The following is a 23,894-nucleotide window of genomic DNA, read 5'->3' as shown; positions in this document are numbered from 1 at the left end:
TCTGTGTGATGTGAAAGTGCGAGAGCGACATCTGGTGGTGAGCGGACCGAAGGTCACCGGGCAGATTCATGACAATTACTTTATATATGATTACTCGCATATACTTGCAATTGATGTTTATTCACAGAGAGTTGTACATATCCACAGTGCTCAGGTGTGTTTGATTAGGGTTAAAGCAAAACTGCAGGGCTGCGGCTCTCCAGGACCGACGTTCGCCACCCCTGATATACACTATTAACAAGTTTCCACTTTATACTTGCGCGATGAGAAAGGGGGGCTTGGGGGACCACAGCAGCACACTCACTCGTCGACCTGTCAAGAGACAAGTAAATAGGAGTGAAAGCTCTTTTTATAGCCCTGGCTCCTCCCCCAGGGAGAAACCATTTAACACAAACTGACATTATGACGATATAACAGATGATATAAATGATATCTACATTTACCTTTTACATACAAAATGCACGTAAACACCTCAGTAGTAAAACAAAATACATCATTGATAAAGTTAACATTAAATTGGGTACTCACCAAGTACTTGTAGTGTCCACTCGTAGGGGTCACAAATGTTGGAGGTCCCGCCTGATGAAGATGGTGGCCCCGTGAAGCTATTCGAGAGCGAATAGATAGCATAACTTGGTGCTAATTGTAGTTGTCTTATGTTTGGCTCAACCATACACATGTCAGAAGCAACATATTCTCTGTTCCTATTGGCTATACTACCTGTCAGTGTAGGATCTGCAAATTGGTCAGATGTTTGGTTGTGTATCTTGTGCTGAGGAATTAGTTATAACTCATGTTGCATAGCTGAACAGTGTTCAATAAGAGCTTCATGTTCAACCTGATTATGCGTGCATCCTGAGTCACCATATAAACGTTATCATCATATAGCAAAACACGACACTAATCATTAGCTGTGTTTACACTTGGCATTAACATGCAAACTGTATCCGGATGTTGTCTACATACACATTGAAAAGACAAGTGTAAATGTGCTTCTAATTGAAACGTTATCCGATCAGTCTGTCCTGGTCCAAAGGTAGTCGAGGGCGCATTGTGATGGGATCTCAGTGTAATGTAAACGCAATCCAGCCACTGTGTCTGCATTTGCAAAATGCCGCCCCCTCTCTCCCGAACTGCCAGAAGAAAGAGGTCGTGATCGATGGCCGATGTGGTGTGAGGCTTGAGAAGAGGAAATTGATATGTTTGCAGTTGCAGGAAACAACTGCAGGAAACAAGGGAAACAATCATTGCCCCACTTCAGGACTTCTCCACTTGACCAAGACAGAATGGGATTATGTGAAACAAGCCACGGGCACCCTAATACAATCCCAAAGGTGCAGTTCTCCACTACCAGGAAGCAGATGTTCTCAATGTGTGTAACTGGCCAACATGGAGTTGTAAAGGATCCATGCAGTGTCAAATTCTGCCTTAGCCGAGCGGATTCCCAGTTACGGATTGGACTTTGGGCGGAGATGTTACTGGGTCTTTTTTTGAGCTGGAGTTGGGCACATAAATCTCCTGAGATGAAGTTCCCGGTTAACCCAGAGTCAAGGCATGCAGGTACTCAAACAGAGTAATATTAAATTTCACAATATTAAGTTAACAGGTCTTTACTGATTTGTGAAGATAAAACCACACTCACCAGAGGTCTGGGAGGACAGATGGGACATGCTTGTATTACATGTCTTCCAGAAACACAGTACAGATAAAGATCCTGTGTGAGGTGAGTGTGATCTATTTGCATGGGCTCGACAACTGGTTATGGAGCGCTGGGGAAGTCTGGCTGGCGGAGCCGGTGAATTCTTTGGCATAAATTGTCCTCTATACAGCTCTTAACACAGTTGGAATCTCGGCTATAGAGTTGCAAGAATCACTCAAGCCTATGGTGTCAGAGATGCAGCTGTATTGTAATTTCCAATCCTTTACAGTACGACTTCATTCCAGCGCTTCATTCCAGGCAATGGATGCAGCTGAAGTCTGAATCTAAGAGCAGTCTTGAACTGAACTTTTGTTTTGATGTAAATGATAACTGCTTGGAATGTTGTAAGGGCGGTTTCACTACAGAGTTCTTACATGCACCACTAGATGGACAAGCTTCCTGAGAGAGTGATATGCGGGGCGAGCGGAGAGAAGGAAACGAGAAAGCGGAGTAGGTGTGTGCATGCTATTATGACTGAAGATTCAATAAAAAGTGTGTGCTTAAATACAGCTGTTAATGAGTGCGATGATTGGAAACAGGTACAGATAGAACGCAGGGGACTATGAACAGTGTCAGAGCGGAACCGAATGAAACTGTGTTGGCATGTACCAAATAATTCCGCAAATTTCTTTCCCTAGAATACACTTACAGAGATCCACCATTAAACCCTTATTTACATTTTTCGTCTCTAGTTAAAATATGCTTTTTTGAGATCCTTACTAGTAGATGTATGTGTTGACAATTTCAAAATACTGTATGAGGTGTACTATATGAGTCTGTGATAGATTATTATTATTATTTTTTTTTTACTAAAAAAGTTTGGTTATTTTATTTATTTATTTATTCATTATTTATTATTATTATTATTATTATTTATTTTTATAATTGAGACATTGTCTAAACTATATAAACTCTGTTTTAATGGTCACACATGGCTGCTTGAGGCACGTAATAGGTCTTTTTTGTGTGTCGGTTTTTGATATACCACTGTTGACAAGGTTTCTACTTTGTACTAAGAAATGGGAGCTCTCTATCATTGTATTCCATACTGATTTTAATAGAACCACAAAAAACTATGCATATATACATGAAACAACTGTAGTTTCTCCCTTGAGTTCCTGTAAAGTATAAAATTGTTGTTGATATATTTATGAAAATAAAATAAAATAAAATTCTACAGGTGTTGTGAAGAACCACCCCAGTTGTCACTTTGGGTTGCTCATCATGGAAAATCCATACTATGTTTCTATTTAAAGGTCATTCAGCCTTTATGGGTAAAATTATTTAAGTATCCAGTGCACTGCACAGACATGTATATCATCTCCTTTTTTTTTTTTTGAATATGGCGACTTTTTTCCCCAGACCATTTACCACAAAATGTTAATTTGTCAATTTCATTATGCAATAAACATCTGGGAATTATACATTTTATATCAGACTTTTTGTGTGTGATACTTGTAGTGTCTCTAAAGCCATAAACATGATAAGCTTGTTTGATGTCTGAAATGTTCCACTATGTGTTTTACCTAAAACTAAAGATGTAAAATTATAAAGACAGTTGTAGCCTATAAGGCAATGCACTATAATGATGTGCTTTGCCTGTGCAATCTTGAACTTATAAGTAATCAGCGACGGTTATCATAAATGTTTTCCCATTTTTAAGCAGTATGTAGTGCTTGAAGCAACAACAAAGAGGCATGCTTCACGTAGACGGGTGCATTGTTGTCAGCCAGTAGCCTGGCAACCTTCTCAAGTATGGTGTTCCCCAGGGGTGTAGAGTATCACTGGTGTCTTGATGATTCACAATATATGTCAGACAAAGGAGTTTGCAAAGTCATTGCCTTTTTATGTCTGGAGGTGCAATTCCAATGAACGAAACTGACAGACAGAAGACAGAAAACACTGACAGACAATAGCACAAGTGAATGAATTACAAATTTCCATGCTGGACAAAGCCTACATATCCTTGAAATGATGGAACCTTCAATATACTTAAATGCTGTCATCATTTAATTTGGTAAGTAAACATACAGATTGTGATACTTTTGGCCTAATTACAATAGTTTGGCTTAACGGTTAGTGCACGTAAACTGTAAAAAAAATAAATAAATAAAAAATAAAAAACCTGCTGCTGTTTCGCACCAAACGCTAATGTTCGTTTGGTCAAGTTGTCTTAAATTTGACCAGTGTGTAGCCTCTATTAGCCTCTGTCATACTGCCAAGCAGTATATTCACACGTCCCACGCAGCCTACTGACTGCTTTGACATTTGAAACTAACTTGTAACTTTGTGTTTTGTGTGAAAGTTCCTTTATGCATTCTAGCTTTTGTAACTTTTATTACCTTTTATAGCAAAATCTGCAGTGTGATGTGGTTGTTGTTTTTGTGAAACAGAATATGTTCACACCTTCAGACACTGACACCCTCAACAACTTTAGTCAAAAGAAGGCATGAATAATTTATGTTACTCACAGTTTTGATCACATCAGCAAATAGTTTAAACTATTACAGACCAAAACAGTCAACACAGATGCATTTAATGCATAATTTCTTCATGACTGCTTTTCTCTGGTATACGTACAGCCAGTGCCAGTCCAACACCTTTGGGGGCCTCAAGCAAAACTTTGTCAGGGGGCCCTTGTCAGTGTATTCAAAAAAAAAAAAAAAAAAAAAAAAAAAAAACCCAAAATGACCTTTCAGAGCAGAAAAAGTAAGAAAATTACAAACAGGGGGGGCTGCTGTTACTTTAAGACCGAATACATAAATATACTGTCAAGCAATTGATTACTTTTCCAACTGTTTATATTCGCTTAACACATAACTTGCTGTTTTTAAGTTACCAGTACTTCAGTACTAATTTCTTTTATAAATTGTCTACCGTGGCATCATTGGATTTTAAAGTGTCCATCATATGCGCACTTCAGAATCTCACTGAAACTAGTAGGTCATCCGGGTATTTACTGTATACTCTTTTATGAGTACTGTGACTTCATTTGTCACATTTGTCAAAAAATATTAAAAATAATATATATATATATATATATATATTTTTTTTTTTGCTATTGTGTTTCAGTATAGAGGAACATTACTCCCCTACTATGTTTTTGCAAGGTAAGTGATTACCCATAATTTTAAACCATCTGAAATTATGGAAAGTATGACACATTGCATAACAAATGTAAAGGATAATGTAGTCATCCTGGGTCCAAAGATCAATTATATAGTTTAGCAGTCATATTTAAGTGATATCTAACAAGCAAGAGTGGTTATTGAAACCGGTATGATTGCAAGTTGCTTTTATACAACACTTCAAAAATGTAATGTGTATTAACATACATTTTATTGTCAGTTACTGTTGTGTTTTTGCTCCGCCAACAGAAACAAGAATCAAAGCGTTGTGTGCCAGTACTGAATGCACCATTTAAACATTCAGTAACTCACTCATAAAAACAATCGCTTGTCACCCCAATTGTGAGAATTTATTTATTTATTTTTTTTTTTTTACAACAGTTCAGCATAAAGGTTAATATTGAGTAACTTACATTTTACACACAGTGTTGCCAGTTACTTGTCCTTTGTTACTTTCTGATCCGCAAAGGCTAAAAATATGTAAAGTACAACAATAAAAGACTATAGGTGGTTAGTAATCAAATCAGTACCTCTCTGTCTCTCTCTGCGCTACAGAAGCTGCATTTGAAATAGCATTTCGGTGTTTACAAAAAATACCCATCACTTGTGTACTTGTGACTTGTCTGTCTGGTCTGTCTGGAACATGCAAACACAGGAGTAAAACATACTGTACAGTAAAATGTACAGTCCTGTTATGTAATGACGTTATACTTTATAGGCTAAAAGATGTCCAGGTCAAGATGTAGCAGCATTTTACTAACTAAAATATGAGTAAAACATTTTCTGCTTTAGTTGTCATACACCACAGTGCTCCAAGGCAGTGTTTCCTGTTTGTGCTACTCCACTGCACCCCAGTGGTCAAATGAAATATCACACTTGTTTTCTGTTTGTGTCCAATAAAGGGTTGTTTTAGTATGTTGCATTTAGCAGACCTGGACTTTTGGTGGCATAGTTTTGGTTGATCTGGAGATTACCAGGAAACAGGTTCAGTCCTGAGAAAATGCACGTAATGAAATGGATTGTTACCGTGATGGCAAAGAGATTTTCTGGTTTGATCTAATCTATTTTTTAACCACATTCTTCTTGTAGGTCAGGCAGGAGGAGCAAACGTACCTTCAGACAGTGTGCCCGTGGCACCCGGTGAGATTTGAAGGAAATATATTTGATAACCTTATAAAACACATTAACAACCCTTCAAAGACCCTTAAAAGTCAAAATATAATTTCAGTACAGTGACGTATGGGTCACGTTTCCTAGATAAATATATGTTTTCATTCTTTGCATTTTATGTGTGTCATATATCTGAACTTATGATCTGTACGGGTACAGACATCTGAGAGTTTATCAGATTTTCTCTTTCTCCCAAAGTATATACCATTGGCCCTCATCCAGGCAGAAATGAAGTTTATCCCACACCAGCAGCAGGTACAGACATGACACGTGAATAATGTGTACAGAGTTCACATTCTGTAAGCATGTTCTTCTCTGCTGCAGGTTATATGCCACCTCAGGTCCCGATGTTCATGCCAGTCCCAGACAGTCCGCCGGGCTGTCCACAGGGCTTGGAGTACCTGACCCAGGTGAATAACAGTACACTCACAATTAAACATTTACACTCACTATAGAGAAACATCATTGTTCAATGTTCATATATGCACCTTTCTCTAGGATAGAATATATATATATATATATATATACATTGGGATGTTTCGTGACATGCCATAAAATCAAGAATATGCTATCTGTTCATTGTCTTTAACCTTTGTTTAATTGACTAAAGTACAAAGAAAAAGAAGTCTGATGTGGCCAACTTTAATTTTAATTTTGTAAATATAAACAAATTTTGATTTTCATGGCTACAACACACTCCAAAAAAGTTGGGACAAAGGCATGTTTAACACTGTGCCACATCAACTTTCTTTTAATTGCAATGTTTAATTGTTTGTGATTTTGAGGTTACTAATACTTCAAGTTTTGCAAGCAAAATTGTTGTCCAATCTGGCTTGATTGGCGTTGTCTGATTCTCCTTTTCATGACTGGTCAAGTCTAGGCCAGTTTAGCACATTCAGTCTGCATCTATGAAACCCCCAAGGCATCACTACACAGAATTAATGTATAGCTTTCTGCTAGTCTAGTAACAGAAATTCAAGTTGCACTTATTGATACAGCTGCAGAATGTGTTAAGTGACAGCAGTTTTAGGTGGGGGAACACGGGGCACAAACTAACGCGAGGTTAATTGTAACACACGTGGTTTAAGTATTTCCACACATGCTAGTATAACCAAATTTACGGTAGGCTACTAGTTGCCATATCAACACTATACAAAGAAAAAAGTGCACCAAAATTCAGAAGCCTTTTGAAGGTATCTCTGAATATTTATTTTACCATAGTAAAAGTAAATTTCTGGCTAAAGTAAATTTTCATCTCAGTTTTTAGCATTCATTTAAAGTGAAACAAATCTGCTATTATTTTAATCAACAATCTATTATTTATAAGTTTAGATTATGGTAAATTAATGGTTCACTGGATCTAGCAAAAGACACTAACTGGTTTTAAAGTCCAGTCGTGCAAATGGAGAAAGTTGTGTGTTACAATGTATATTAAACTATGCTATTCTATGACATTAGCGATGTAATTTATATTATTTACTTCTATTGATTTTAATGAGAAACCGCAAGAAACATGTGAATGAAGACCGACAATAGATGTTCAATGTTCAATGAGTATTTCAAGAAATGTAAAGCATTTTGGTTCGTTTATGTGTCTTGTGTTCTATGACAGCTGCGTGTGGAGGGAAGGGAATGTTTTTCTTAAAGTCTGAATGTGTTTCTTCATTTGCGCGCATTGTTTTGAACCATACTCTATAGCTGTGTTTTGCGATCAGGGCTGTCCCAAGCATGGTTGCGATGTGTTCATTGTCAAATTCCAAATTTTGAAAATTCAAAAAAGTGTTAGGTTGTGCCCCACGCTCCCCTACTCCTGAGCCCATGTGGCTATATAACACAGCAGCATGATGGTTTCTTATGCAATGCCATCTAGGGCTCAAAAGTGATCCACATTTACCTGATGTGTCCTGCCTTGCCCTACGCAGACTGACATTTCTCTGGATTCCCTGAATCTCTGCACAATATTATGTGAGGTAGTTGGTGAAAGACATACATTCTTTGTGATTTTCTATTGAGAAATGTGATTTTTTTTCATGAAATTTGACAAAGTGATGAGCCATGATCCAGCTTCGCTTGCAAAGACTTAAATGTTCATTTTATACCCAAACATGATATCCTCACCTATTTCCTTTATACCTGCTTACTGTAAACTGTTTCAAAGCAGTTTAATTTGGATGTTCTATAACCTTTTCATTTTTATTTTGCCTCTGTCCCAACTTTTTGGAGTGTGTTGTAGCCATCAAAATCAAAATTTGGTTATATTTACAAAAAAAAAGTTGCCCAGTAAAAGCATTGTTTTTTTTTGTGTACTTTAGTCAGTTAAACAAAGGTTGAAGAGAATGAACAGATAACATATTCTCTGCTCCCCTGCATGTTCACCCATGGTCTGTATGGTTTGAGGCACCAGTGTACTTATGGTTAAAGGACATCTTATAAGTAAAGATGGAGACATAATATACTCAATGCCTATTTTCATGTCAGTTCTACAATGCTGCTTACCACAGGTGGATCAGCTTCTAGTTCATCAGAAAGTGGAATTAATGGAAGGTAATGTTTAGCCATTGATTGCACTTGAAATACTTTTCTAAACCCCTCTCTTGTGATTACAAATGCTCTCTTTCTCTTACAGTTCTTACAGGATGGGAGACCAATAATCAATATGTGGTGAAAAACAGTTTAGGACAGCAGGTGTTTTTTGCTGCCGAGGAGAGTGATTTTTGTACTCGTATGGTCTGTGGATCAGTGCGCTCCTTCCTGCTTCATATCCAGGATAACATGGGACGGGAAGTAATGACATTATCCCGTCCTCTTAACTGCAGTTGTTGTTGCTTTCCTTGCTGTCTGCAAGAGGTACAGTATTACTATACAACACATGACCATTTCACCATGCAAAGTGTTTCATGCATATTAGCCCAATCTTTTGCATCCTGCTTTGCATTACTGTGTTTCCTACCCACAATGAATAAAAAATGAAAAGTGATCATAAATATTGTAAGAATACCTATATATGTTGCTGTCTTAGTATGTCAGTACTGCCTCATATATTTCAGCTGGAGGTTCAGAGCCCCCCGGGCAACCCTATTGGTTATGTAATGCAACACTGGCATCCTTTTTTGCCAAAGTTCACCATCCAGAATGAGAGAAAAGAACCTGTTTTGAAGATTGTGGGGCCGTTCTGTGACTGCAAATGTTGTTCTGATGTTAATTTTGAGGTATGGTGCATAAATTATACCATTAATAATATAATATAATATAATATAATATAATATAATATAAAATAATCAGAGATGGGCTGAAGATGAAAGCCGATTAAAAATACAAACGTGGTTTATTAAACAAGGAACAAACCAGCATAATAGTGTGAACTAGCCACAAACAAAAAACCAACAACTGAAGGGTGATATAGAGCAACTTAGGGGCAAACGAGGGAAGTATTGTTTGACAACTAACCAACACCTGTAACATTTAAATGAATAACCATGACAAGTAAAATGTGGCAGGAAACTAAAACAAAGAAGAACAGGAACTAATGAAAACAAACCAGAAGTACATGAACTAGAAACTAGAGACAAAATAACTTAAAAGTCTGTGAGAATAATATAAGTTATTCCATGGTCTGTCTGAATACTGGATTCTGATTGGCTGGCAGGTATGCAGTAAAACTATTTATTCCATGGTCTGTCAGAATACTGGATTCTGATTGGCTGGCAGGTATGCAGTAAGTAAGGGGTTTTTGTTATCAGCATATGTTGAAGTAGATTTGTCTCTTATAGTCTCTGAGAGAATATGCGCCATTAATACAGCATTAGTAAACTTCGTCAGGTTTTTTTTTTTTTTTTACTTTCTTTTTCTGTGTAGTGAATTGACTTGAGTTAAGTCATTCACATGAAAGAGGAATTGGCAAATTAATCTGCAAATCACATGCAAACCAATCAAAATAGAAAGCAGTTATTTTAATAATGTTTAATTGCTGTTTTTACTGTATTATGATTAAATAAACACAGCCTCCGTAAGGATAAGAGATCCCAAATTTTAAACGGTAGTCTATATTGTATAAAAATTTACTATTGGATAAAAACATCAATCGTCTTGCTGTGAATGATATTATTTTATGAATATCATATTTTGTGCTTGTAGTAGGAAGTTCCACTGATTTATAAATATATTTACAAATGAACTTCTACAATTTTATGTGTCTAACTGATATGCACCAATCCAACATCTTTATACTTATTTGATGCCAGGTGATGTCACTGGATGAGTCCTCAGTAATTGGTCGAATTAGCAAACAGTGGACAGGATTTGAGGCAGAAGCATTTACTGATGCAGACAACTTTGGCTTACAATTTCCAATGGATCTGGATGTGAAAATAAAAGCAGTTATATTAGGAGCCTGCTTTCTTATTGTAAGTAATATACAATTATATAAAATATACACATCAATACAAATCATAAGTTTTGTCACTTTTTTCCTTTTTTTTCATCAAATTTTAGGAGTATGTCCATATATTTGGTTATAATAGTCAGTCAGTTATGGTGCAATCAAACATATTCATGCTTAAAATGATATTTAGCATATACCTGACTATATGTTTACATCAGTGCATAAATCCTAATTACATTAATTTATTTTGTCTTTTTCTCATTTTTAACAGGATTTCATGTATTTTGAGCACACTCAAAAGCAAGAGTGAAACCATCCTGGAGCTTTCTTCCCCATTTGATTAAATTATATATTTCTTTTAAAATCCAAATGCTGTACAGTTTTATTTTTAAACTTTTAAGTATCACAGCTAAAGATTCAGTGGGTCATAATTTTCAATGACATAATTGTACTATAAAAAAATTCACATATTTCACTGAACTAATAATTCTTCAACAGTTCCTCTTCCACCCTCACCTCCTTTTCCTAATTGTCTATGTAATAACAGAAGTACGAACTTTTACTTCCTTTTCAGACACCTTTCTTCTTGTCACTCCACCTTTTTTTTTTTTTTTTTTGTTAAATAAAGAAAGGTGTGTTACATAATCCTGCTGTAAATGCCAGCCCATTAAAACATGTCAGTGTTCAATCCATAAAATGTTGATTCAAGGATACACATGATCCTTGAATTTACAAAGCAGGATGGCACATTTAAAGAATGTAACACATTCTTACTGAGATACTTATTCATCTCAGTAAGTGCCATTCTGCGTTTCAGACTGGTCTAGTTCATAATGTCATATTCATAGTGTATCCTGTGCATTTCTGAAGGTCTAACTTTATCAGTGTGCTATTTTAAGTCATACATACATTTTCCTCTGCCCTTCTTGAACTTACAAAGGCACAAGTTAGCTTTGCAACAAAACAGTATCATAAAAGATACTGAATGTGAAATTGTGTGAAAGTGCTGATCTGTGTTTGCACTGCAAACTGGATTTGAGTGCAAAAGTACGTATGATGTTACATTTCAAGTTTGTGTTTGTTATTGTATTTCTGTGAATGTAATTTGATGCATTTATGGCTTTTGTTATAAATCAACATGTCTGTCATAAATTAATAACAAATATTAGCCAAACATTATGTTTATATTGTAACTGGGATGAAGTAAACATCTGTTGAGTATTTTAACATAATTTTTTAAACTGTGTTGAATTAAAAACCCAAAAAATGCAGCGGGTCCACCAGACCCACGAACACTGGCTGAGTAACAAAAATATGAACACCATAAGGGTTAACTTTTCCTCTTCCACCCTCACCCCCTTTTCATAGTTATGTAATAACAGAAGCACGAACATTTACTTCCTTTTCAGACACCTTTCTTCTTGTCACTCCACCTTTTTTTTTTTTTTTTGTATTTTGTTAAATAAAGAAAGGTGTGTTACATAATCCTGCTGTAAATGCCAGCCCTTTAAAATATGTCAATGTTTAACTAAACCATGAAATGTTGATTCAAGGCTATACAATGACCATGAATTTAAAAAGCAGGATGGCACATTTAAAGAAAGTAACACAATTTTTTACTGAGATACTTCTTCAACTGTGCCATCCTGCTTTTTAGACTGGTCTAGGTCATAATGTCATATTCATAGTTTATGCTGTGCATTTCTGAGAGTCTAACTTTATCAGTGTGCTATTTTAAGTCACACATACTCCCCCTCTGCCCTTCTTGAACTTACAAAGGCACAAGTTAGCTTTGCAACAGAAGTATCACAAAATATACTGAATGTGAAATTGTGTCGAAGTGGTGATCTGTGTTTGTACTACAAACTGGATTTGAGTGCAAAGGTACCTATGATGTTACATTGCAAGTTTGTGTTTTTTATTGTACTTTGGTGCATTTATGGCTTATTTGTCATAAATCAACATGTTTGTCATAAATAAATAACTTCAACTTTGTGTGTATTACGTTATTATACTTTATGATTGATACCATTTTATGAAGTAATAGTAGGAGAGAGCGGGGACGAAAGTAACAAAGCGATTTTCTCAGAGCCCTGACAACATTTGCTTTCCACGCTATGACAGCACAATCAGCACGCAACCCTTGACGTAGCTGGAAATATCACATGATTTTGTCATTGTTTCCTGCGATTCGTTCCTGGAAAGCAGTTTTCGAATACAAAAGGTAAATTATGGAAGCGGTAATTTTCCTCAACACAATTTTTTTTTCCAAATTAGTTGTGTTGTGTTTCTCCCTTTTTATGTGTCACCATTAATGATCAATCTACATGTTATTTAGTGCTGTAATTCATCCTGAAGTTTGGCTTTTCACAGTTTTTCAGTATAGAAGTAAATCGGATTTAAATGTCAGGAGTTCCTGTCGGGACGAAAGTAACACTCGTTTCTTTTGACCCCCTACAGACAAGTGTTTCTTTTATCCTGCAGCATGCTAATTTGGTGACTTTCTATTTCTTGCATCATTTATTAAAACGTTTATTATAAATGTTTATGTTATATTATACCAAAGGAATATGCCAAGAGTGAGGGTCAGAAAGACAGGCAGAGGTCTGATTCAGCCACATGTTCCTGAGAGGGCGTTTCCGTTCATAAGCCTATTTGTCAGGAATATTAGTCTCAGGGCTGTTGCTACATCGCATTTACCTTATCATATTAGCCATACCTTAGCTTTTCCACCTCCACTTATGAATTTGCAGTATTTCCAGATGTTTTTATGCACATTTTGAATTTATGCATACAAACAACTGGATGGAAACATGAATAGGCCTACTGTTAAATTATGTTGAGAATTTATATTATGCTAATTTAATTAAATTTTCATATTGTTCATAAAAAATATTTCATAAAAATAGGATGAATAAATAAATAATTTAAACAATTCAAGTTTGTACACTCAGGTTTTGAAAAATTTGATGAAACTTAAAAGGAAATTGTAATATTTTTTTGCAAAGTTTAAGGACAAAATATGTTTGCAGTTACATAAACAAGAGTAACACAAAAAATCTAGCTTGTATTGTTGTGTTACTTTTGACCCACCTGTGTGTTACTTTTGTCCCAACCAACGGGGTCGAAAGTATAACAATGTGCAACTTATATTCAAACTGAAATTACACTGAAGTGTTTCTACATTTTTACAAAATACCACCTGGTATTAATAGACCACACTTCTGAGTTATAGGCCACAGCAAAAATATATCTGTCTACAACTTTATCTTTTTAAATTATGTTTTTCTGAAAAATGGTACTTTAGTCCTCGCTCTCCCCTAATGGTAATACAACTCTTAAAGAGATAAAGAATCAGTCGTTCCTGTGTGAGGAAGTGCTAGTGTTTTCCATTTGCCTCTGGTAAACCACTATGATTTTCTTGATGAATAACCTGATTGTGTGTGTGTGTGTATGTGTGAGTGTGTAATAATTATTAGAAATAATTTTTTTTAATGATTAAACCTTTTTAAAATAAAGAGTTTTATGTAAATACAAGGCAATACCTAATGTGCAAAAAGCAGTTCAGTTCATCCTTTTATATAAAACTTTGCCTCAACCTTGGATTCCACTGTATGTTGTTTAAAAAGCTTTTTCCTGTTAATTATGGGTGGATTGTGAGCTTGCACGTCACAGCTCATTTAATTTCTAAACATTTTTTTCCTAAGGAAGTGGAACGCCGAATAGTAAAAAAAAAAAAAAAAAAAAAAAAAACACAAAAAAAAAAAAAAAAAACACAAAAAAACCTTCAAATAGGCCTGCACATGACAGAAAAACGTAGTCCGTTTCGAAAACGTTGATTTAAATGTTGACAATTTCCCAACAAAAATGCATAACTGTCTATATCCATGGAGACACTTCCGTCTAAAAGCCAGATGAGTCATTCGACGTAATATACTAAAAAACGTCAACGGTCTTTATAAATAAATCACGAGATTTCCCCCCCCCCGCCAGTCTCTTTCGTTTTTCTGTAAGGGGGTGTGTTCGTGAGCAGAAGCAGATTGTTTCCCGGAAAGGAAATTCGTGTACGGTGTTTGAGGCAGATAAAGGGCGAAGAGAAAACAGCTCTGTGTGATTGTCGCCCACTAAAATAATAATATCAAAAAAGCCGGCCTCTCTTCGAGCGGAATTTAGTAAAGAAAGTTTAAGCAAAGGATTAAAACACAAGATATACGGCATCAGTATCCACAGCACTTCACGTGGAACAAGTGACAGGTAAGTTGTTGGCATATTAAATTAAGGTGGCATACACTGTAAAAACGTTTTGTCAGTTAACCGGTAACAGCAAAACTAATTAGACTGAATCAGTCAGACTAAGTTATACATGAACGAAGTAGCATATTTAAGTATTTTATATGTATACATTAATATTTTTAAGTAAATAGTAAGGCAAGACAAGTTTATTTACATAGCACATTTCACACACAATGGTAATTCAGAGTGCTTTACATAAAAGGAAGTAAAATAATCATACAAATAATAATCACAACAGTAAAACAAGGAATCTAAAAACTTTTAAAATTATTGAAATTTTGATTTAAAATTTAAAACGGTTAAAAATAGGAAAAGATTATACACAGTGCAAAAGTGCGGACGTAGCACAGCGCTCATTCAGTAAATGCACAGCTAAACCGATGAGTTTTGAGTCTAGATTTAAATGTAGCTAATGTATAGTAGTAAATAGTAGTGAATAATACAAGCATTTTAATATCATAGCCTAATGTTATTTATTTATTTATTTGTTGTAGTAGTAGTAGTAGTATTGTAGCCTATATAATGATACGGCTCATTGAGTAATCCAGTTGTTAATTATCTAAAAAAAAATGAATTTTTTTTTTTTTTTTTTAATGTCCTTAAAATATGTTAAATTAATATATAAGTATGAATTCATTTGCTTTATTGTTGTTGCATTGTGGTGTACTGATTACTTTAAATACAAAAGCTGCAGTTTATGTCAATTACGTAAATTATAAACATGGTATAATCACTAATGTTACAAACCTCTTGTGTTTGAGCGGATTATCCCAAAATTTGTTTAGGAAGACTGCATGTGATTTGCATTCTTTATCTTCCTGGTTATGTCCTCGTCAATTTCCAGGTGTCCATTACCTGAATATTTTGTATTAATGCCATCCTGTTTGTTTTGTGGATTCATTGGCTATGAAAATATTGGACAGCCGAAATTCCAATCTCTAAAAAGCATGGAAAAAAGTACAGGAAAATATTTGCTTAACTTGCTTTTCTGGTTTGCATGTTTGCAGAGCGTAATTTGCAGCCATCCGCCATGGCAACAAATAATGGTGAGTGTGTCAAAACCTTATCATTAGCAACCTGATCCTGACAGCACTGTTAAATTGCTGTTATACAGTATACAACTAAAAGAAACACCCTGCCTTTCACATGACAGTGAGAACAATATCATTTGATGTTCTTTGATACTCTTTAAACCAGGTTACCAAATTGACCTCCAACCACAGAAAAATGCAATTCATCCTGCCCCTCCTTATAGCCAGGGACAAGCCATAGCAGGCCAAGGTAAGAGAATCTGAGGAAATTTAGATTTTTCAAAATCTTATCTCACTTTTCAGATCTTTCTGATTAACATGTCATTTTCATCGCTTTGAAAGGTCAAGTGCCAGTGATGCCAGTTCCACAAAGACCCGCTGGCTGCCCACCAGGACTGGAGTATCTGACCCAGGTAGAGCTTTACTGCTGCATATGAACAACTCTGAATGGCACTGTAGGCATTGATGGACTTTGTTTTTGTGAGAGATGAGATAGTATCTTTTCAGGAAATGGTGACTCAGCTTGTGTTGGTTTTCTGGCTTTGAAATGATACAACAAATGCCCCACTTCTTGGAAGAACTGTATTTTACTTGTGAAATGCTTTGGGAACACTTTAAACATGAAGTTTAAATATCATATCATGCCATCTAAAGTCCTAAAGATGGTTTTCAACATTTATTCCCTTTTTACGACACAGATTGATCAACTTCTTGTACAGCAGAAAGTTGAGCTGGCTGAAGGTAATGTTGCGATGTTTGTTTTAGTTTTTCCACTGATATTATGTGATTATTATGTGATTATAACTGACCCCCCTTGGTTACTGTTGCTTGATCATACAAGCTTTATGCAACATCCCGTAGGAATGAACTGGACATTTCCATGAACAATATGATTTTCAGTAAAATGCATGTACTCATGAAGTAGTAATTTATTTGTTTATTTTAGTTTATTCCTTTAATTTAACCCTCTTGTGATGCCCGTATGTTTTTGTTTTTTGTTTCAGTTACATGAATGTAGTATATTTTAGATTAAAATATATTTAATATGTTATATTTTTAGGAGATTTTCAGGTACAAAATTATGTGTACAGAATAGTTATGATCCAACTATTACCTTTTTCAGCATAGACCTGCAAATGAAATTTCCAACTTAAACTGTTGTAAATCTTGAATATTTTGGAGCGCAGACTTCAGTTTGAAAAAAAAGGTAGGGTACAATGGGGCTAAAGGCACACTTGTGTAAAAAAAATGTGCTTTTCACTGCGCCTAAAGTGTGTAATTGCAGAAAAAAAATCCACTTGTATTGAACATTTATGGAGCAACAGAATTTGGGTGAAAATAAATCATACAAATCGCTTATTTTGTTTTAAAAATGTATAAATGTGTGAGGTGGCAGGGGGGGGCCTTTTACCCCACACACGGGGTAACAGCAAATTATATTTTATTATATGATTGTCACAAAAGTGTAGGAATGACATACTCTCATAAGGATGAAGGTGAAATCCAAAGTCATTGTGGATTTAATATAATCACAGGAAGGCAGCAAAACACGTGCACATAGACGAGACCGGAAGACAAACACTGAACTGAGACCAACTTATAAAGTGTTAGAATCTAATATCCAACTTGATTAACTGCCGATATTCGTTTTGGTTGAGCGATGGAGCACAGAGTCAGGATCCTGGACCATTGAGATGACCACACACAGAGAAAGTGTAATTCACTCAAAGGCACTTTATTGAAGAAAGACTCTAATATTTATATAGTAACAGTAGGGAAGTGAAAAATCAAACATCACATCCTTCAGGAAACACAACAGTACATCATGTCTTATGATTCTCTAGGCTAGACTTATGTCATGTCTACGTTTCAGGTTAGTATGAAAAGGGCACAGGAGGTCAGGATTATTACAATCAGGATTATTACAAAAGAACTAATTAGGACACAGGTGAAACGAATTAACCAATCAGGACACAACAGTCCAAAGGGGTGTGACAATGATATTATTAATAACATGTTTTTAAATATGATGCTTTAATTCTAAACATGGTGATTATCTTTAAGATGGACACCCAACATAATATATTTTCCGTCATCTGAATTAAACCATGTCATGTCAACAAATCTAATTACTGTGCCTTTAGCCCCAACAACAGGGGCACGTTTTACCCAAAATACTATACTTTTAGATATTCTTTTGTTATTTAAAAACTGTTGCTTTAATTATCTTAAACAAAACTGAAAAGCATTACAAAGACATTTGTCTCAAAATATGTGCATTCATTCTTAAATCTACAACATTTTAAAAAAAACATCAAATACTAGATCAAGTAAGCACAGAATCAACTTTGTGCTGTTGCCTGCGATCACGTTTTGGAAAGTACTGCAGCAAGTAGAGGAAAATAATATCAAAGGTGCCTTTTACCTCGGGGCACCTTTTGCCCCATTGTACCCTACAGATGTTTATTATTATAAAATTGCACAAAACTACTATTTTTAACATGTTATATGATATATAGTTTGCAAAACATGCTTTACTCTGAAAATCTGTGAAAACCAAAGCTAAACAAGTTGTGTTCCAAATTTGAGGTTGCTATATCAAAAAAGATTATCTTTCGGTAAAATTTTGTTTGGGTGCAGTACCAAATGTTTCCACTAGATGAAATTCACTTCACATTCATTTCAGAAACCTAACATGATTTGGTCAAAAATGACCGAAGAGCCCCAGAGGGTTAATTAAATTATTATTTATCCACCTTTTTCCTGAATGCGGAAGTCTCACCTGAGTGGAAGGATGCTTTACATTTCCAGGTCTCTGGTGCTTCTGGTCAAGTTAACATATTTTCAGAGCTGATAATATAACATAATATGGTGCACATGGCAACATAGTTTTATCATTTTACAGTGTCGCAATGACCGTCTTCTTGCAGTTGTTCACCTATCACAGTTTAATGAGTGGGTAGATGACATGAAGCAACATGAGGTTAGCTGCCTTAAAAACAGATGGGGGCAAAGTTTGTGGGATTTTGTCCACAAAATGATAAGAGCACACATTACTTAATTGCATTGTTTTATTATTTAACAAACAGTATTTAACTTAAGTGCTGCAAGCCATGCTCATTTTCTTTTGTCATTGTTTATGCAAGATATACAACACAGGACACAGATAGATTTGCTGGTACGCAAAACAAAAAAGTACTTGAAAAGAAATTCCTTAAGCTTTTTGCTCTTACTATTGCAGCCAACAACAGCACAGCTTAACGCTGCACACATTCTTATATTTAGTTATATTGAAAAAGTCTCGGTTTAATTAATTCAGTTGATCTTTTTTTACACCAATTTATCATGGATTTCTATGGAGACCGGAACACAAAAGCACCGCAAGGAAAGTTAGAATTCATCATGGTAGCGCTCACTGGTTACTCAGGAAAAAGGTGGATAGATTGAAAATACTATATGTATTCTCTTTGGTCACTATTAAAAGCGCCTCAGCCATAATATTTTACCTTGGTTTTGATTACTTTGGTAATCTGTAATATTAACCCCAAACACACTTCCATAGAGTTAGAAAACAGCAATAACTTGTCTGAAATATGACAGACAGCAACAGTTGTTAGGCAGTTGCAAGGCAGTAACCAAGGTGCGACTTACAGATGGGACAGTTAATGCATTGCACAAATCTTGATATACATGGATTTTTCTTTTATATTTTTCTTTTTGATTCTTATTCTGCTGTATCACAGTTATATTGGGCTGGGAGACCAATAATAAGTACATAGTGAAGAACAGTATGGGGCAACAGGTGTACTTTGTGGCTGAGGAAAACGACTGCTGTAATAGACAGTTCTGTGGACCACTGCGCTCATTCGTCCTCCATGTTCAGGATAACATGGGACAGGAAGTGATGACACTCACTCGTCCTTTGAAGTGTGGAAGCTGCTGTTTCCCCTGTTGCCTGCAAGAGGTGATACATATTTTTGTTCAAAAGTTAAATTTTGTGTCAAAATCTCAGGCTTCATTGTTAAAGATATTAGGTGGTTGGGGAAAGATTGTAGTTTCAAACCCCAGAATCAGTGAACTATCAAAAAAGACGCTTAGAATAAAATTCCTTTTCTAAATTTTTTTTTTTTTTTTTTTTTTTTTTTACTGTACAAAAATTTGGGGTTGGTAAGATGTTTTTGAAGGAATTTTCTTGATGCTTCTTAAATTTGCATTAAAGTGCCCCTATTATGGGTTATAAAAGGTTCATATGTTGGTTTTGGGAGTCCCCAACAAGAGGTTGACATGCATGCAAGATCAAAAAACACATTCATTGTCTTATAATATGCATTTATTTTTACCTTTTTTGCTCAACGTCTCCTACACGATTCGCTCAAGGAATCATTTGTCCAAACCACTCCTTTGTCCTCATTTGTCCAAACCACCATCTGCGGTGACTGGTTTGATGACCCAGTCCGTTGTGATTGGTCTACTGTGTGCAGTGCATTTCAGAAACAGAATGCCCATCACCATTACTCTATCCCACAGATTGGTGGTAAACACTCAAACAGCCATGATACGTATATGCGTCAACCCAACGCAGAAACCTATTGATAAAGCACTGCAGCTTGTACACAAACGTATTGTTTTATTCTTTATCAGAACTCAAGTAATAACAACAACAAACATTTACTATTCAGCGACACATTTCTAGACAGTTGTGAGCAAACAGATATTGCTGTTAGCCGGTTAGCCAGAGACCTACAAGCTGTGTGGAGCAAACACAACTAAATACAGATTTTGCATGCTAGAGTATATGAGAGCAACAATTTTTAAAGGATTACTCCACTTTCAGAATAAAAATTTCCTGATAATTTACTCACCCCCATGTCATCCTCTCTTTCTTCATTCGCAAATAATTTTTTTCTGGGATTTTTTCCCCATATAGTGGACTTCAACGATGCTCAACGAATTGAAATTTAAAATTGCAGTTTCAGTGCAGCTTCAAAGGGCTCTGATCGATCTTGGCCAAGGAATAAGGGTCTTATGTAGTGAAACAAACTATAATTTTCTTAAAAAAACATAATATTTGTACTCTTTTTACCCATAAATGCTCGTCTACTCTCTGCGAAGCACATACACACTTTGTGAACTTCTGTTCAAGACAGGCCATGTCTAAAAACTTCAAAATCATCCTGCATCGCTGTTTTGTAAAGGGCGTTTGACCTCCCTTGCACGTTCACTTTGTAAACACTGGGTTTGTAGTCCTGCAGCAATGTAGGACGATTTTGAAGTTGGAGGAGAAATGAGTTGGGAGTTTTTCAATATGTTAATGTTTCAAGTTTAGGTAATTTGGAAACAGCTAAAGATTTGTTTTAAAAACGACTCGTTTTCATGACTCGGAGTCGACTCTTTCTTTTGAAAGACAATAACTTTATACACAGAGCGCTTTCAAATTTACAACTTTAAAGCTCCTTAAATAACAAAACCCAGACTTTTAAACAGTAGTGTACATTGAATCTATAATGAACCTGTTTATATAATGAACTTTTTTTTTTTCCGAATGAAAATAAATTGTAAAATAAATTGAGACTTCTGGTCTTGCGTGTATTATAAAAATACCTGTCTATGTGTGTACTAGGCCTAAGATGTCACTGACCCTGTTAATATTTTACACCTTTGCTGAATAAACATGCGTGTCATGTTTTTAAATCAGCTTCATTAATGTACTTTTACGAATTATGTGTTGCATGATGGGTTCTCAGCAAAGCCACCATCATTTGTTATGCTTGACTGAAATAACAGCTTAAGTGCAGTCCGTAAGTAGTGAATAAATATAAATAATAATTCTGCCTAATCTCAAATCACAGTTTTTGTGTCTTTTTTTGTCTTCCTCTTAGCTTGAAATCCAATCTCCACCGGGCAACCCGATTGGATATGTGATCCAGAATTGGCATCCTTTCATTCCCAAGTATACCATACAGAATGAGAAAAAAGAAGCAGTTTTGAAGATCGTGGGGCCGTGCTGTTCATGCAAATGTTGCGCTGATGTGACCTTTGATGTATGAAACATATAAGACACATTGATGATAGTCTTATCATTTGACTTGATCTTGGTCTTTGATCTTGTCATAAAACTATAAAACCAAAAACATTTTTCATAGTCATAACTTTTTTTTTTTCTGCATCTATACAGGTTTTGTCCATGGATGAATCCACAAAGGTGGGCAGAATCGCGAAGCAATGGACAGGTCTGGTGAGAGAAGCTTTCACTGATGCAGACAATTTTGGAATCTCCTTTCCTATGGATCTGGATGTGAAGATCAAAGCTGCTCTTTTTGGAGCATGTTTTCTCATAGTAAGCAGCATTAAGGCATTATCATATGCCAACATATTTCTGGCTATACCGGTTTATATCTGCTGAATCTTGCCCTGTAAACTCTGCGTGTTTCAGCATAGTGAATAATCTGATATTATTCTTCTCTTGTAGGACTTCATGTTCTTTGAACAGAATAAATAAATTTTCTGGATGTCATGTAAGTATACCAATATTGCATATGGATAATCTCAAATGTCCTGATTTCAAATGGCATGATTTGTGAACGCATAATTCTAATCATTGTCTTTCAATTAACATTTCAGGTTGAATTTTAAACTCTTTACTCTGGACGTGGTAACCGTGGATTCAAATGTAGATCACTAAGCTAAAAATTATATTATTCATAGTACTATTTACATTATTTATGTTATACCGTATATACTGTTGATGAGCCACCACTAGGTGACAGCAGTTCCCTTTACAATGATGTTGAGATGTTGTCGGTATCAACAAAGTGCCTGCTCTAAAAGACTTAACTACTAACTATTAAAGAGAACACAGTATAAACACACTATAAACAAACTTGTAACAAACAAAACGTTGATTGCTCAATTTTGCTTCATATTTGTTTTTATTTGCTTATAATAAAGAACAGAATAAAGTGTTGTATATCAAGTCTGCTTTCAGTGTATGCAATCATTCTTACAAATGTTATAAAATTATCGTTGCTTACAGGTATAAAAGGTAATGCATATTATATTCAAACATTTCTCATTGCAGAAGCAGTTCATAATAACAGATAATAAACAGCACAATTATTCAGATTATTCTAAATAACTTTCACAGTTTAATTTAGCACCTATGTCTTACTCCCAAAGTGCTCTTCAACTCCTCATTATGCCTTCTTGGAATTAGATAATGAACAACACTTTCACTTTTTTTTTTTTTTTTTTACCTTTGCCTTCTTGTTATTTAAGTTTTTATGTTGCTCAGCAACACCTCATTTACAGTACATAAGAAAGTTGTTTACTCCAACTCCAAGGAAATATTGAAAATGATGCTTGAAAAAAGTCCTTAGTTTTATCCCGAGTCATGTAGACTTTTACTAAAATTAATATTTTCAGAGTTGCAAAAAAATGATAACACAGTTGGGAAGGAAAAAATGAAAAGGACCTCACAAAATTCACCCTTTACTTCTAGAATGTTGTACTATGTTCATAATAGCACATTTTATTGTACTATTTGTGCAGTGTGCATAGTATGCAAATTTTATGCATGCATACACTCTCAGAAAAAGGAACTGTCACTGTTGACTGTACCCTTTCAAAAGGTATTACTACCTGGTACATTTTAGGTAGTAATATGTACCATTAAGGTACACTCTTTAGAGGTATAAAAAAGGTACAAAAGTGTACCTTTTGAAAAGGTATAGCCCCCGTGACAGCTTTTGTACCTTTTTTTTGTGTAGAGATATCCCTAAATGTCAAGTATACAACCAAAGCACACTGTGTGGGACAACGTATCGACTTTCCATTTCCAGTGTAACAAATGAATCTGAAAATTATCAACCATGTTTTTCACTTATATTTATTTCTTAGATGATAACTGGACACCACTGAAGTAAAAACAGCATGGCATACAGTTTTTATGCCATTGCATAGTGTGTGCTGTATCACATACTATTATACGATCAAAGGCAGACACACTGAGAGAGCTGAAATTCACTGACAGTAAAGTCAGTTAAATGCATTATTCCTGTCTGCCTGCATTACTCTAACCCTTTTGAAGACTGAAGCATGTCATCCTAAACTTTCCACTCCACACTATTAAAAAAAAAAAAAAAAAAATATATATATATATATATATATATATATATATCAGCAGTTGCAGAGCA

At 35.3% G+C, this 23,894-nt stretch overlaps 2 protein-coding genes across 3 annotated transcripts; both read left to right on the top strand.

Moving 5' to 3' along the window:
- The first annotated feature begins 3,592 nt into the window (after positions 1 to 3,592).
- Positions 3,593 to 10,753, top strand: LOC127152855 (phospholipid scramblase 1). Its single transcript, XM_051093715.1, has 10 exons — positions 3,593 to 3,716; positions 4,772 to 4,809; positions 5,917 to 5,967; positions 6,196 to 6,252; positions 6,322 to 6,407; positions 8,499 to 8,541; positions 8,624 to 8,844; positions 9,045 to 9,206; positions 10,239 to 10,400; positions 10,650 to 10,753. The coding sequence occupies exons 2-10, from the start codon at positions 4,797 to 4,799 to the stop codon at positions 10,686 to 10,688; spliced, it is 834 nt and encodes a 277-aa protein (XP_050949672.1). The 5' UTR covers positions 3,593 to 3,716; positions 4,772 to 4,796; the 3' UTR covers positions 10,689 to 10,753.
- Positions 10,754 to 14,524: 3,771 nt separating this feature from the next.
- si:ch211-71m22.1 (uncharacterized protein LOC100149582 homolog) lies at positions 14,525 to 22,675 on the top strand. 2 transcript variants are annotated; one of them, XM_051093739.1, is made up of 10 exons: positions 14,525 to 14,632; positions 15,679 to 15,717; positions 15,869 to 15,952; positions 16,051 to 16,115; positions 16,401 to 16,443; positions 19,446 to 19,666; positions 21,582 to 21,743; positions 21,878 to 22,039; positions 22,172 to 22,217; positions 22,324 to 22,675. In XM_051093739.1, the coding sequence occupies exons 2-9, from the start codon at positions 15,702 to 15,704 to the stop codon at positions 22,199 to 22,201; spliced, it is 783 nt and encodes a 260-aa protein (XP_050949696.1). In that variant the 5' UTR covers positions 14,525 to 14,632; positions 15,679 to 15,701; the 3' UTR covers positions 22,202 to 22,217; positions 22,324 to 22,675. The 2 variants fall into 2 exon arrangements, with proteins under 2 accessions (XP_050949696.1, XP_050949686.1); XM_051093729.1 differs by having other exon boundaries at positions 16,045 to 16,115.
- Positions 22,676 to 23,894: the final 1,219 nt, after the last annotated feature.

Source organism: Labeo rohita, chromosome 2, assembly GCF_022985175.1.
Source record: "Labeo rohita strain BAU-BD-2019 chromosome 2, IGBB_LRoh.1.0, whole genome shotgun sequence".
In the NCBI taxonomy this organism is placed as follows: domain Eukaryota; kingdom Metazoa; phylum Chordata; class Actinopteri; order Cypriniformes; family Cyprinidae; genus Labeo; species Labeo rohita.
Note: the sequence above shows the minus strand (reverse complement) of the source record. Positions and strands in the feature narration are given on the sequence as shown.